Source organism: Oncorhynchus kisutch, linkage group LG20, assembly GCF_002021735.2.
Source record: "Oncorhynchus kisutch isolate 150728-3 linkage group LG20, Okis_V2, whole genome shotgun sequence".
NCBI classification, from domain to species: Eukaryota; Metazoa; Chordata; class Actinopteri; order Salmoniformes; family Salmonidae; genus Oncorhynchus; species Oncorhynchus kisutch.
In genome coordinates, this window is record NC_034193.2 from 37,700,482 (window position 1) to 37,714,855 (window position 14,374).

At 43.4% G+C, this 14,374-nt stretch overlaps 1 protein-coding gene across 4 annotated transcripts in view; it reads right to left on the reverse strand.

The window, feature by feature from the left end:
- Positions 1-9,273: 9,273 nt before the first annotated feature.
- The window catches only part of LOC109875513 (tau-tubulin kinase 1), a 48,908-nt gene continuing 43,807 nt past the window's right edge, over positions 9,274-14,374 (reverse strand). For all 4 annotated transcript variants that reach the window (XM_031799696.1, XM_031799694.1, XM_031799697.1 and 1 more), the window contains exons 15-16: positions 11,764-13,235; positions 9,274-11,428 (exon numbers count right to left, since the gene is read on the reverse strand). In XM_031799696.1, coding sequence (XP_031655556.1) covers positions 10,984-11,428; positions 11,764-13,235 — 1,917 coding nt within the window. In that variant the 3' untranslated portion in view covers positions 9,274-10,983. The remainder of the gene's footprint in view (positions 11,429-11,763; positions 13,236-14,374) is intronic.

Sequence of the window (14,374 nt, forward strand, 5' to 3'; positions counted from 1 at the left end):
TGCCGATGTCGGCCATTAACCAGTGGTGTAAAGTACTAAAGTAAAAATATTTGAAAGTACTACTAAAGTAGTTTTTTGGGGTATCTTTACTTTACTATTTATATGTTTGACAACTTTCACTGAACTACATTCCCAAAGATTATATTGTACTTTTTACTCCACACATTTCCCCTGACACCCAAAAGTATGTTGAATGTTTAGCAGGACAGAAAAATGTTCCAATTGCGTCGGAGCAGAGAGCATACATTTCCGCCCCTGTGAGCTGAGGAGTGCAGCGTTCCACTACATCCTGGAGACTGACGCTCAGGTCCACCTTGAACCTGAGAGCACAGAAATACACAGACACGCATAGCAATTCACATACAGCACAAATACCATATGTTTGAAACAAATTTCTGCACTTTAAACATGATTCTGCAAGGATAACTTTTGGGGAAAAAACACCAGTAGTGTTATCAGCTTTTTGCTGTTCATGTTTGACAATAAATTATAATCAGGCATCACACACGTACTTTCTGACTATGGCCTTCAGAACTTGCAGCTGAGACTCTTCATCTTCATTCCAACATACACCAATTTGTCAAACCTGAAAGTGCAGCAGATGAAACCATAAGGTCACAAACATTATGGAAAAGACAAAAAAATGCTTTTAGAACAACAAAGTACAGCCATTGGGTGGCTTGTCCAAGATCTAAATGTTGACGTTTTCGGAAGGTACAGTTGAAGTCGGAAGTTTACATACACTTGGGTTGGAGTCATTAAAACTTTTTTCAACCACTCCACAAATGTCTAGTTAACAAGCTATAGTTTTAGCATGTCGGTTAGGACATCTGCTTTGTGCATGACACAAGTAATTTTTACAACAATTGTTTACAGACAGATTATTTCACTGTATCACAATACCAGTGGGTCAGAAGTTTACATACACTAAGTTGACTGTGCCTTGAAACAGCATGGAAAATTCCAGAAAATGATGTAATGGCTTTAGAAGCTTCTGATAGGCTAATTGACATAATTTGAGTCAATTGGAGGTGTACCTGTGGATGTATTCCAAGGCCTACCTTCACACTCAGTGCCTCTTTGCTTGACATCATGGAAAAATACAAATAAATCAGTCAAAACCTCAGAAAAAAATAGTAAATAGCAATTTCCAAACGCCTGAAGGTACCACGTTCATCTGTACAAACAATAGTAGGCACATTTAAACACCATGGGACCACACAGCCGTCATACCGCTCAGGAAGGAGACACATTCTGTCTCTTAGAGATGAACGTACTTTGGTGCGAAAGGTGAAAATCAATCCCAGAACAACAGCAAAGGACCTTGTGAAGATGCTGGAGGTAACAGGTACAAAGGTATCTATATTCACAGTAAAACGAGTCCTATATCGACATAACCTGAAAGGCCGCCCAGCAAGGAAGAAGCCACTGCTCCAAAACCTCCATAAAAAAGCCAGACTATGGTTTGCAACTGCACATGAGGGCTAAGATTGTACTTTTTGGAGAAATGTCCTCTGGTCTGATGAAACAAAAATAGAACTGTTTGACCATAATGACCATCGTTATGTTTGGAGGAAAAAGGGGGAGGCTTCCAAACTGAAGAACACCATCCCAACTGTGAAGCACGGGTTGACAGCATCATGTTGTGGGGGTGCTTTGCTGCAGGAGGGCCTGGTGCAATTCACAAAATAGATGGCTTCATGAGGTAGGAAAATGATGTGGATATATTGAAGCTACATCTCAAGACATCAGTTAAAGCTTGGTCGCAAATGGGTCTTCCAAATGGACAATGATCCAAAGTTGTGAAAAAATGGCTTAAGGACAAAAAAGTCAAGGTATTAGAGTGGCCATCACAAAGCCCTGACCTCAAGCCGATAGAAAATTTGTGGGCAGAACTGGAAAAGCGTGTGCGAGCAACGAGGCCTAAAAACCTGACTCAGTTACATCAGCTATGTCAGGAGGAATGAGACAAAATTCATCCAACTTATTGTGGGAAGCTTGTGGAAGGCTACCCTAAACGTTTGATCCAAGTTAAACGATTTAAAGGCAATGCTACCAAATGCTAATTGAGTGTATGTAAACTTCTGACCCACTGGGAATGTGATGAAAGAAATGAAAGCTGAAATAAATCCTTCTCTCTGCTGACATTTCACATTCTTTAAATAAAGTGGTGATCCTAACTGACCTAAGACATGGATTTTTTACTAGGAATAAATATCAGGAATTGTGAAAACTGAGTTTAAATGTATTTGGCTATGTTGTATGTATAAACTTCCGACTTCAACTGTATGTGAGAATGCTATTCATTGACTACAGCTCAACGTTCAACACCATAGCACCCTCCAAAGCTCATCAATAAGCTAAGGACCCCGGGACTTAACTTCTTATGGCTGCCATCCCGTTAACGGGATAATTGTCATCAACAACCTCTGAATTGCATAGCGCCACATTCAAATAATATTACAAAAAATATTTATATTCATGAAATCACAAGTGCAATCTAGCAAAACACAGCTTAGCCTTTTGTTAATCCACCTGTCGTGTCAGATTTTGAAAATATGCTTTACAGCGAAAGCAATCCAAGCGTGTGTAAATTGATCGATCGCTCGACAAAACATTATGTACACCTAGCATCAAGTAGCTTGGTCACGAAAACCAGAAAAGCAATCAAATTAATCGTTTACCTTTGATGATCTTCGGATGTTTTCACTCCGAAGACTCCCAGTTACACAATAATTGTTCCTTTTGTTCCATAAAGATTATTTTTATATCCAAAATACCTCTGTTTGTTTGGCGCGTTATGTTCAGAAATCCACAGGAAAGAGGGATCACGACAACGCAGACAAATTCTAAATAGTATCCGTAATGTCCACAGAAACATGTCAAATGTTTTCTGCCCATACAATGACACGATGTCATCATTCTCACTAATTTTTCAAAATAAAAGCCTGAAACTATGTCTAACGACTGTTGACACCTTGAGGAAGCAATAGGAAAAGGAACCTGGTTGATATCGCTTTAAATGGAGCAAAGGCAGGCTATGGAACATGGAGTTTTCAAAATATAAGCCTCCCTGGTTTGATTTTCCTCAGGGTTTCGCCTGCAATATCAGTTCTGTTATACTCACAGACATTATTTTGACAGTTTTGGAAACTTTAGAGTGTTTTCTATCCAATACGAATAATACTATGTACATATTAGCAACTGAGACTGAGGAGCAGGCCGTTTAGTTTGGGCAACTTAAGAAGTTAATACCTCCTTCTGCAACTGGATCCTGGACTTCCTTATGGGCCGCCCCCAGGTGGTAAGGGTAGGTAACAACACATCCGCCACGCTGTTTCTCAACACAGGGGCCCCTCAGGGGTGCGTGCTCAGTCCCCTCCTGTTCACTCATGACTGCACGGCCAGGCACGACTCCAACACCATCATTCAATTTGCCAATGATTCAGCGGTAGTCCTGATCACCGACAATGACAAGAGAGCCTACAGGGAGGAGGTCAGAGACCAAGCTGTGTGGTGCCAGGACAACAACCTCTCCCTCAATGTGATCAAGACAAAGGAGATGATTGTGGACTACAGGAAAAGGAGGACTGAGCACGCCCCCATTCTCATCGACGGGGCTGCAGTGGAGCAGGTTGAGAGCTTCAAGTTCCTTGGTGTCCACATCACCAACAAACTAACATGGTCCAAGCACACCAAGACAGTCGTGAAGAGGGCGCGACAAAACCTATTCCCCCTCAGGTGTCGGAATAGATTTGGCATGGGTCCTCAGATTCTCAAAAGGTTCTACTCTATTCTCTAGGTTACACTATCGAGAGCATTCTGAGTGGTTGCATCACTGCCTGGTATGGCAACTGCTTGGCCTCCGACCGCAAGGCACTGCACGGCAAGCGGTACCGGAGCGCCAAGTCTAGGTCCAAGCTTCTAAACAGCTTCTACCCCCAAGCCATAAGACTCCTGAACATCTAATCAAATGGCTACCCAGACTATTTGCATTTCCCCCCCCCCCCCCCTCTTTTACACGGCTGCTACTCTCTGATGTTATCGTCTATATATAGTAATTTTAATAACTCTACCTACATGTACAAAGGACCTCAATTACCTCGACTAAACTGTGCCCCCGCACATTGACTTTGCACCAGTAACCCTAATATATATAGTCTCGCTATTGTTATTTTACTGCTGCTCTTTAATTACTTGTTACTTTTATTTTTTATTCTTATGTGTATTTTTTATTTTAAACGGCATTCTTGGTTAGGGGCTCGTAAGTAAGCATTTCACAGTAAGGTCTACAACTGATGTATTCAAATCAAATCAAATTTTATTGGTCACATACACATGGTTAGCAGATGTTAATGTGAGTGTAAGCGAAATGCTTGTGCCTCTAGTTCCGACCATGCAGTAATATCTAACTAGTAATCTAACAATTTCACAACAGCTAACTTATACACACAAGTGTAAAGGAATGAATAAGAATATGTACATATAAATATATGGATGAGCGATGGCCGAACGGCATAGGCAAGATACAGTAGATGGTGTAGAGTACAGTATATACATATGGCATGAGTAATGTAGGGTATGTAAACATTATATAAAGTGGCATTGTTTAAAGTGACTAGTGATACATTTATTACATCAAATTTGTAATTATTAAAGTGGCTAGAGATTTGAGTCAGTATGTTGGCACCAGCCAGTCAATGTTAGTGATAGCTGTTTAACAGAGAGATGGCCTTGAGATAGAAGCTGTTTTTCAGTCTCTTGGTCCCAGCTTTGATGCACCTGTACTGACCTCGCCTTCTGGAAGATAGCGGAGTGAACAGGCAGTGGCTCGGGTGGTTGTTGTCCTTGATGATCTTTTTGGCCTTCCTGTGACATCGGGTGGTGTAGGTGTCCTGGAGGGCAGGTAGTTTGCCCCCGGTGATGCGTTGTGCAGACCTCACTACCCTCTGGGGAGCCTTGCGGTTGGGCAGAGCAGTTGCCATACCAGGCGGTGATACAGCCCGACAGGATGCTCTCGATTGTGCACCTGTAACATTTTGAGTGTTTTTGGTGACAAGCCAAATTTCTTCAGCCTCCTGAGGTTGAAGAGGCGCTGTTGCGCCTTCTTCACCACCCTGTCTGTGTGGGTGGACCATTTGTATTTGTCCGTGATGTGTACGCCGAGGAACTTAAAACTTTCCACCTTCTCTTCTACTGTCCCGTCGATGTGGATAGGGGGGTGCTCCCTCTGCTGTTTACTGAAGTCCCCGATCATCTCCTTTGTTTTGTTGACGTTGAGTGTGAGGTTATTTTCCTGACACCACACTCTGAGGGCCCTCACCTCCTCCCTGTAGGCCGTCTCATCGTTGTTGGTAATCAAGCCTACCACAGTAGTGTCGTCTGCAAACTTGATGAATGAGTTGGAGGCGTGCATGGCCACGCAGTCATAGGTGAACAGGGAGTACAGGAGAGGGCTGAGAACACACCCTTGTGGGGCCCCAGTGTTGAGGATCAGAGGGTTGGAGATGTTGTTGCCTACCCTCACCACCTTGGGGCGGCCCGTCAGAAAGTCCAGGACCCAGTTGCACATGTTGGGTCGAGACCCAGGGTCTAGAGCTTCATGATGAGTTTGGAGGGTGCTATGGTGTTAAATGCTGAGCCGTAGTCAATGAACAGCATTGTTACATAGGTATTCCTCTTGTCCAGATGGGTTAGGGCAGTGTGCAGTGTGATTGCATTTGCGTCGTCTGTGGACCTATTGGGGTGGTAAGCAAATTGGAGTGGGTCTAGGGTGTCAGGTAGGGTGGAGGTTAAATGGTCCTTGACTAGTCTCTCAAAGCACTTCATGATGAAGTGAGTGCTACGGGGCGACAGTCGTTTAGCTCAGTTACCTTAGTTTTCTTGGGAACAGGAACAGTGGTGGCCCGCTTGAAGCATGTGGGAATAGCAGACTGGGATAGGGATTTATTGAATATGTCCGTAAAAACATCAGCCAGCTCGTCTGCACATGCTCTGAGGACTCTAGGGATGCCGCCTGGACCCGCAGCCTTGCACGTTTTTTAAAATTTTTTAATTTTTTTAACCTTTATTTAACTAGGCAAGTCAGTTAAGAACAAATTCTTATTTTCAATGACGGCCTAGGAACAGTGGGTTAACTGCCAGTTCAGGGGCAGCACGACAGATTTGTACCCTGTCAGCTCGGGGGTTTGAACTTGCAACCTTCCGGTTACTAGTCCAACGCTCTAACCACTAGGCTACCCTAGGCTACACGTTTAAATGTTTTACTCGCGATGGCTGCGGTGAAGAAGAGACTTCAGGTTTTGGTAGCGGGCCGTGACGGTGGCACTGTCCTCAAAGCAAGCAAAAAAGTTGTTTAGTTTGTCTGGGAGCAAGACATCGGTGTCCGCAACGGGGCTGGTTTTCTTTTTGTAGTCCGTGATTGACTGTAGACCCTGCCACATACCTCTCGTGTCTGAGCCGTTGAATTGCGACTCTACTTTGTCTCTATACTGACGCTTAGCTTGTTTGATTGCCTTGTGGAGGGAATAGCTACACTGTTTGTATTTGGTCATGTTTCCGGTCACCGTGACCTGATTAAAAGCAGTGGTTCGCGCTTTCAGTTTTGTGCGAATGCTGCAACAATCCACAGTTTCTGGTTGGGGAAGGTTTTAATTGTCGCCGTGGGTACAACATCACCGATGCACTTGCTAATAAACTTGCTCACTGAATCAACGTATACATCAATGTTGTTGTTCGACGCTATCCGGAACATATCCCAGTCCACGTGATCGAAGCAATCTTGAAGCGTGGAATCAGATTGATCGGACCAACGTTGAACAGACCTGAGCACGGGCGTTTCCTGTTTTAGTTTCTGTCTATAGGCTGGGAGCAACAAAATGGAGTCATGGTCAGATTTGCCAAAAGGAAGGCGAGGGAGGGCTTTGTATGCGTAGGCGGAAGTTAGAGTAACAATGATCCAGAATTTTGTCAGCCCGGGTCGCGCATTCAATATGCTGATCAAATTTAGGGAGCCTTGTTTCAGCAGATTAGCCTTGTTAAAATCCCCAGCTACAATAAATGCAGCCTTAGAATATGTGGTTTCCAGTTTACATATGAAGTTCTTTCAGGGCCATTGAGGTGTCTGCTTGGGGGGGGATGTACACGACTGTGATTACAATCAAAGAGAATTCTCTTGGCAGATAATGCAGTCGGCATTTGATTGTAAGGAATTCTAGGTCAGGTGAACAAAAGGACTTGAGTTCCTGTATGTTGTTATGATCCCACCAAGACTTGTTAATCATAAGGCATACTGCCCTTCTTCTTACCAGAGAGATGTTTGTTCCTGTTGGCGCGATGCGTGAAGAAACCAGGTGGCTGTACCGACTTTGATAACGTATCCCGAGTGAGCCATGTTTCTGTGATACAGACAATGTTACAATCTCTGATGTCTCTCTGGAAGGCAACCCTTGCTCAGATTTCTTCTACCTTGTTGTCAAGAGACTGGACATTGGCTAGTAGTATACTCGGGAGCGGTGGGCGATGTGCCCGTCTACAGAGCCTGACCAGAAGACCACTCCGTCTGCCCCTTCTGCGGCACTGTTGTTTTGGGTCGCCTGCTGGGATCCGATCCATTGTTCTGGGTGGTGGACCAAACAGAAGATCCGCTTCAGGAAAGTCGTATTCATGGTCGTAATGTTGGTAAGTTGACATTGCTATTATATCCAATAGTTCCTCCCGGTTGTATGTAATAAGACTTCAGCTTTCCTGGGGTAACAGTGTAAGAAATAATACATAAAAAAACAAAATACTGCATAGTTTCCTAAGAACGCGAAGCGAGGTGGCCATCTCTGTCGGCGCCGGATGTATATTTATGTTGGCGCATATGACCAATAAAAATTTGACTTGACCTGCTTTTTCCATGAAATAGACGGACCAAGTGAGAGTTACCATCCCTTATTGATGTCACTTGTTAAATCCACTTCAATCAGTGTAGATGAAGGTGAGGAGACAGTCTAAAGAATTATTTTTAAGCCTTGAGACAATTGAGACATGGATTGTGTGTGTGTACGGCATTCAGAGGGTGAACGGGCAAGACAAAGGGTTTATAAGTACCTTTTAAAGGGTATGGTAATAGGTGCCAGGCACGAAGGTTTGTGTCAAGAACTGCAACTCAATTGAGGGCAACTCAATATTAGGATGGTGTTCCTAATGTTTGGTATACTCAGTTTATAGGCAAGCCAGCAACAAATCAACTTTTCTAAATACCTAAACCATTCAAAGAACAGGCAAAGACTAAATAGTTATGCAGCATATCTATGACTAGCGAATTAGATCGAGATTAACTTCTTTCACTAGCCAGGCAGCTAACAGGCAAGAAAGGCATACATACGAGCAATATCCATCATCGTAGTATGGATGAAGCCTGAGCTGGAATGTGAAGCTAACTGAATGTGCAGCTTTAGAAAACCCTCAGTAGATCCAGCTTGCGTTGTAGGATACCCTCTGGTCAACAAGATACAATATTGCCAACTCTCCAGTATCTTTGGTTTATTAGCTAACCCAACATTATTTCCCTAGTTTATTCATTCTCGCAAATCCTTTATTCCGGTATTCAGATTTTCATTGATGTAAATAATCCCATAAACTCTCTCTGCTCTCACTTGGTACGTTTACATGCGCTCAGATTAATAGTTTGATTAATACGTTTACATGCTTTGCCAGAAGAATGATTTCCCTAATAATCCCGTTTACATGGACACTTAAAATCGGGCTACTTGATGGGACTTTGATAAATGCAGAAAAATAGCCAATCAAAATAATCAAAGTGACCATGTTATTTTTGGGAAGCAATGTTGATTTTGAGTTCAGACACATATTGTATGTGAAAACTATTTCTAAGATGTATACTTTCAGTTTTTCCGAACTCACTAGGAGAACTCAAAAAGTGGGGCAGGGAGAAAGGGAGGTCTCCCTTCTACTTGATATCTCTCAGGTCTCATAGTTTCAGCTTTCAGTGCATATATAACAGAATTTAAAAGGGCAACTCCAAGAGACCATTAGTCTCAGCACAGTACTACACTGCAATGCATTGCAATTAAACATATTCCTATGTACATAACTTGTATTATTTTCAATCTATTGCTTCTTGTTGGAATGGATCAAAAATTAATTTAATACTATTCAAATGTGGGTTTATGTACTTGCTCAAGAATATTCTGATATGGGAAAAAATATCAAAATTTTTCACACCTGGCCTTTACGATTGGAGACAGACAATTAGAGAAGCTGCCTGTCCCTAAACTAGGGAGAGACTGGACTTACTGCTGTGAGGAAACGTGTGTGTCTGTGTGAAATGTACCATTTGATCTTGTGTATGGTAATAAACAACATGTTGTTTTTGTACACGTCTGTACTGTAACTTTACCTCTTCAAAATAAAATGTCCTAATTGTGGAAACACTTAAAAAAACATGTCTCTGAGTCAAGTCACCCTGATAAGGAACCTTTCAGACCTACTAGGTTGCCCAGGATGGTTCAGTTCCAGTCCTAGAGGGCCGAAACCTTTTCTTCTACCTGGTACTTTATTGCCCTCACCTGGTGAATAAAGTCCCTGATTAGAAGGAGAGGATGAAAACAAGAAGTAGTCCTTTCTATGGGCGATGGTTATATCTGGCAAACAGTGTAGAAATGAAACCGGAGATAGTCATTCCACATGACCATTATTTAACTTTATCTCAGTGCCCTGCAACTGTAGGTTTCATTTGCCCAATACAAACACAAAACATGGGTTCCAATGATCCACCAATCATGTCATTGTCAGAACATTAAAAAGGTAGGTATCTATCACTCAAAGTTAATGCTATTTTTCTCATGCGTAAAAAAACGAACAAAAAACAGGCCAACATTGTTCAACAGAAGAGGAAAGACTAAATATACAGGTTGTTTTCGCAAGGTAAAAAATAAAAATGTATTTTTCAAGAAATTATCATATTATATACACTTTTGAACATAAATATAATCAAACACCCAAAACATGGAATGATATAAAGCATGCCCATTGTCACACACTAACAAGGGGGCCAGCAATATTACTTCTGCATTCTCTTAATATTGGCAGTAATCTACCCCATAATCCAACCTTTTAACATATCTGACCAGAGTTGGGAATGATTTTGGCATCCTATCAGAATTGGTTATCGCGTCAGGCCATTGGAAGATTGAGAGTTTCGTACATTTCCTTAACATTAGTCAACTTATCAAAAGTGTTTGTGATATCTATACCATGCAATATACAGTGAGCAGAATATTGTCGATGATAACTTAGTATATCGGTGTGAGAAGCTTGTGAGTTGAGAAAGATTACAACTTGGCTTGTAAAGGGATCATGATGACCGACTTTGTTCAAATTAATTTCTTGCTGAATCCACAAACCTCAGAAACAAAAGGAAAATGTATCCAATACACCAGTGGACAGCGTACACATAGCACCATGGTAGCATTGCTCCTCGTGATATTGACTATTTAACTGGAAGCTCATGAAGATGGTTCCGTATGGTTCCCCTTGTAAAAGTTGTTGTCATGGTCTAGTTAGTAGAGGTACAGTGGGACAAAAAAGTATTTAGTCAGCCACCAATTGTGCAAGTACTCCCACTTAAAAAGATGAGAGAGGCCTGTAATTTTCATCATAGGTACACTTCAACTATGACAGTCAAAATGAGAAAAAAAATCCAGAAAATCACATTGTAGGATTTTTAATGAATTTATTTGCAAATTATGGTGAAAATTACAGGCCTCTCATCTTTTTAAGTGGGAGAACTTGCACAATTGGTGGCTGACTAAATACTTTTTTGCCCCACTGTACATGGTTTGGATCAAAGAAGGTAAAAAAAGATGGGAAACCGCATCAGTCTTAATTTGGGTCCGGGCTGGAGCTTTTTGAAGCATTGAGTCTTTCTGAGGACAACAGAGAAGCATATGCGTTTCTTCCCAGTGAATCTGTTTACTATCTCGCGGCAGCCATCTTGTCCCCTGTGCTTTGTTTTGCTTTGGCAGGGCCCGTGGATTTGGCTCGGATTCTGGCAGGCATATCGGTGGACACCTGGGTAAAGGGGTCCTGTGAGTTGGCCCGTGTTATGCTGGTAGTAGTAGTAGTAGTAGTAGTAGTAGTATTAGCCCTGGGCTGGAGGGGAGGGGCAGTTGTGGGCCGGACAGAGAGGGACTGTCTAGTTGGATGGAGACGCTGGGGGGAGGGGCTGTCTGACCTGCAGTGGGAGGTGCTTAAGCTGCGTTGGGTCACAAAAACGCAGCGCAGGGGCATTCGGGGGCTGCCGCAGGGCTGGGCGGGGACAGGACAGGGCCTTGGACAGGAGGAAGAGGAGCCGGTCTGCAGAGGTTTAGACCGCCGCTGGGTTGGGAGAGTGCATAGTCCAATTTTTTTTACTTGGAGCCTGAAATGAGAATAGGTGGAATAAGAGTTAATCCTTCCCCTCGGAAACCTTTGATAAATCATAATTTTCAAGTGTTATCACAAAAATCATAACACTTTACAGTAACATGACACCTTTCAACCAATGAAATTAAGCTTAGGTCATAAACAAGATAAATCAGACCATCTTTGACAGAAATGGCAATGGCTAAACTCTTGATGCTTGGCACCGCAAAGAAGAGTTCTCATAAATTATAGTAAAACAATCAAGGGTCTTTTCATTTACTATTGTAACCAATGATCCATACAATGTTAGAATGTTATGTTTGCAAACATGATGTTGTGAAGACTACCTACCCATTACCAAAGGTGGATGCATCTCTACAAATGCCCGATCCTGGCAGAGCGAGAGGAGAGGACACGGCCAGCAGCCGCCCTGAGGGCCTCTTGATGGGGGTGACGGGCCTGGGGATCCTGCTGTTCCACTCCGTCTGGCCCTGGTCCCCTCCAGCCCCTGCCCTGGCCTTCAGACAGGACCTCCTCCTGGCCAGAGACTCGTCCGAGGCATGGGTGTCTTCCTCCGAGCCGGTAGTGGAGAGTGTCTCGAAGGCCCTCCCGCCGCCGGAGGACAGCGAGGAGGATGTCCCCGAGGGCAGCCTCATCCAGCGGCCCTGCTGCTTCTGCACCACCAGGCGTGCCAGGTCCAGTTTCCGGGCTCTCTTCTGTAGTTGCTCCCGGGCAGAGAGTGAGGCTGAACGCTCCGAGCCTGTGCCCTCTTCAGACAGTAGAACCGGGATGCGGCTTTTGATCCTCCGCCTGAGGGTGGTATGTGGTAGTTCAGCGTTGGCAATACCTTCGGTAGACAATGGCCCCTTGTTGGAATCTACAGAGAGAGTTTTGTGTTCCAGAATGGGCGACATGGCTTCCGAGACAGGCTCCAAAGACTTGACGAAGACCAGCGGTGGGCGGTCGTCCGGTTTGGTGCTCGTGACACCATTCTCCAAGGTCACGTCTGCGATAGAATGGGCTTGGGGCTCTCTGGAAGGACTCTGGGATTCCTCACCCTTTTCGACATGTCCGGTCTGTTCACGGGTGTCTCCTTCCCATGGTGAGGCCTCCTGGGTAACGGCTGAGATGTCGCAGTGGTCGCTGCTCTCCTTTGCGGTTTGACCTCTGGAAGACATGATGTTAAAGTGGGAAGTCTCGGAGATGTGGACAAAGGTGAGCTCAACTTTGGTGAAGGGGGGAGATGCGGGGGCGATAGGGGTGGGTGGCCTCAAGTCCGACCTCAGTGTGAAGGAGAGCTCTGGCTGGCTGCCCGCACCCACCAGGGGCATATCGTTCCTAGGGGTAGAGGCAGACGGTGTCCCGAATTCAACCTCGAGCAGGACTTGTTCTCTCCCAGTGGATGGAGACTTCCGGGTATCCCCCGGCGAGAACAGAACCAGGGTCTTGGAGCCGTCCTCAAAGTCAGGGTCAGCATCTGCGGCTGAGGCGGGTTCCCGGGGGGCGGCCATGAGGGTGTCAGGGGCCCCATCCTGGCTCCGCTCTGTGCTTTTTGGGCTGGCCTCGCTGTTTGACTCACTCTTGGACACATCATCGTCCCGCGGGCTCTGTGGCTCCTGGACCTCGTTCTCTGCCGACAGAGCTGCTGGGAAGGTTCGCCGCTGAGGAAGGGTGCCGGTCAGCATGACAGTGAGGAAGTCGGCCCTCTTGACCTGGAGCTGGGGAAGGATGTGGAAATACTCCTTCTCATCCATCTGGCCCTTGGTCCTGAAGTCTGGACAGGGCTGATATAGGCCATTGTGCTCAGTCAGAGACATGATCATCTACAAAAGATGCAATTCAATAATTACTTTTACAAGAGGCATGCTGGAAATATGGTCAAGGCAAAAAATATAAAACCACATCTATTTTGGAAGATATGGCTCGTGTCACATGATGTAAATGGGGACAAAACTGTGAAAACACCCAAGATTGTGTAATGTGAACATATCTAAGATAAATTCATAAAGAACGAAACGAGGGACAGCATTTTCCCCCCAAACAATTTAATGTTTTTTTGGTTATTCACAGGCTTTTAAAGATTGTCTAGATTACATACATTTTTAGAAAAGGCACAAAAATGCTTTGAAGACTTTTCCCTTTTAGATACACAGTCCAATATCTTGTAATTTTCAAGTGTTTCCCTTCATAAAGATTTGACACACAGTACTGTAGTATATACACACTAAAACCAACTATCTTGCATGCTACTACAGATTAACTGAGAACTCAGTAGTCAAACTGGTTAAAATTACATCTTTTCAACCAGTTTTAATGTTAAAAATACATAATTTCAACCAGTTTTGCCCATTGGGAATGGAATATTTATTGAGTTGTATATACCTAAGTTTTGTTGATTTACAAAAGGTTTAAAATACATGCTTTTTACCTGTAAATATTACAAGCAGACTGTACAATTGTATTGTGATACAAAAAAATGCTTAGACATGTATATACAGTGTATCGTACATCTAAAAGACAGTCATGGATCACGCTTGACAAATACTGCAGTTATAATCACTACCATTTCTTTCTTTGACAATTCTATCATACAGTTCCTTCTACTATCTCATGAGCCTTCTGTTTTTATTGCCAGTATTTTCAAGAGCTGAGAAACAGAGACAACGAATAAGCCAGTGTCTCCAAATGTGACGATGAATGCTCATTCATTTACAACATTTTGACAGAAATCTATCCATTTCTTTAGGTTGTGCATGTGAATTTACTGAAATGGAGATTAGTGTTTTTTGAGGGACACCAAAACAAACAAAAAAACATACAGAAATTGAATAGATTATCAAAATTGGTCCTTGCAGCTTCATTGAACAAATTCATAACATCTATCTCCTCAAATGCAATCAATCACATAATGCACTATACCCTGTTTTTCAAAAAAATATGTACGGATTTCCACTTTTCAAAT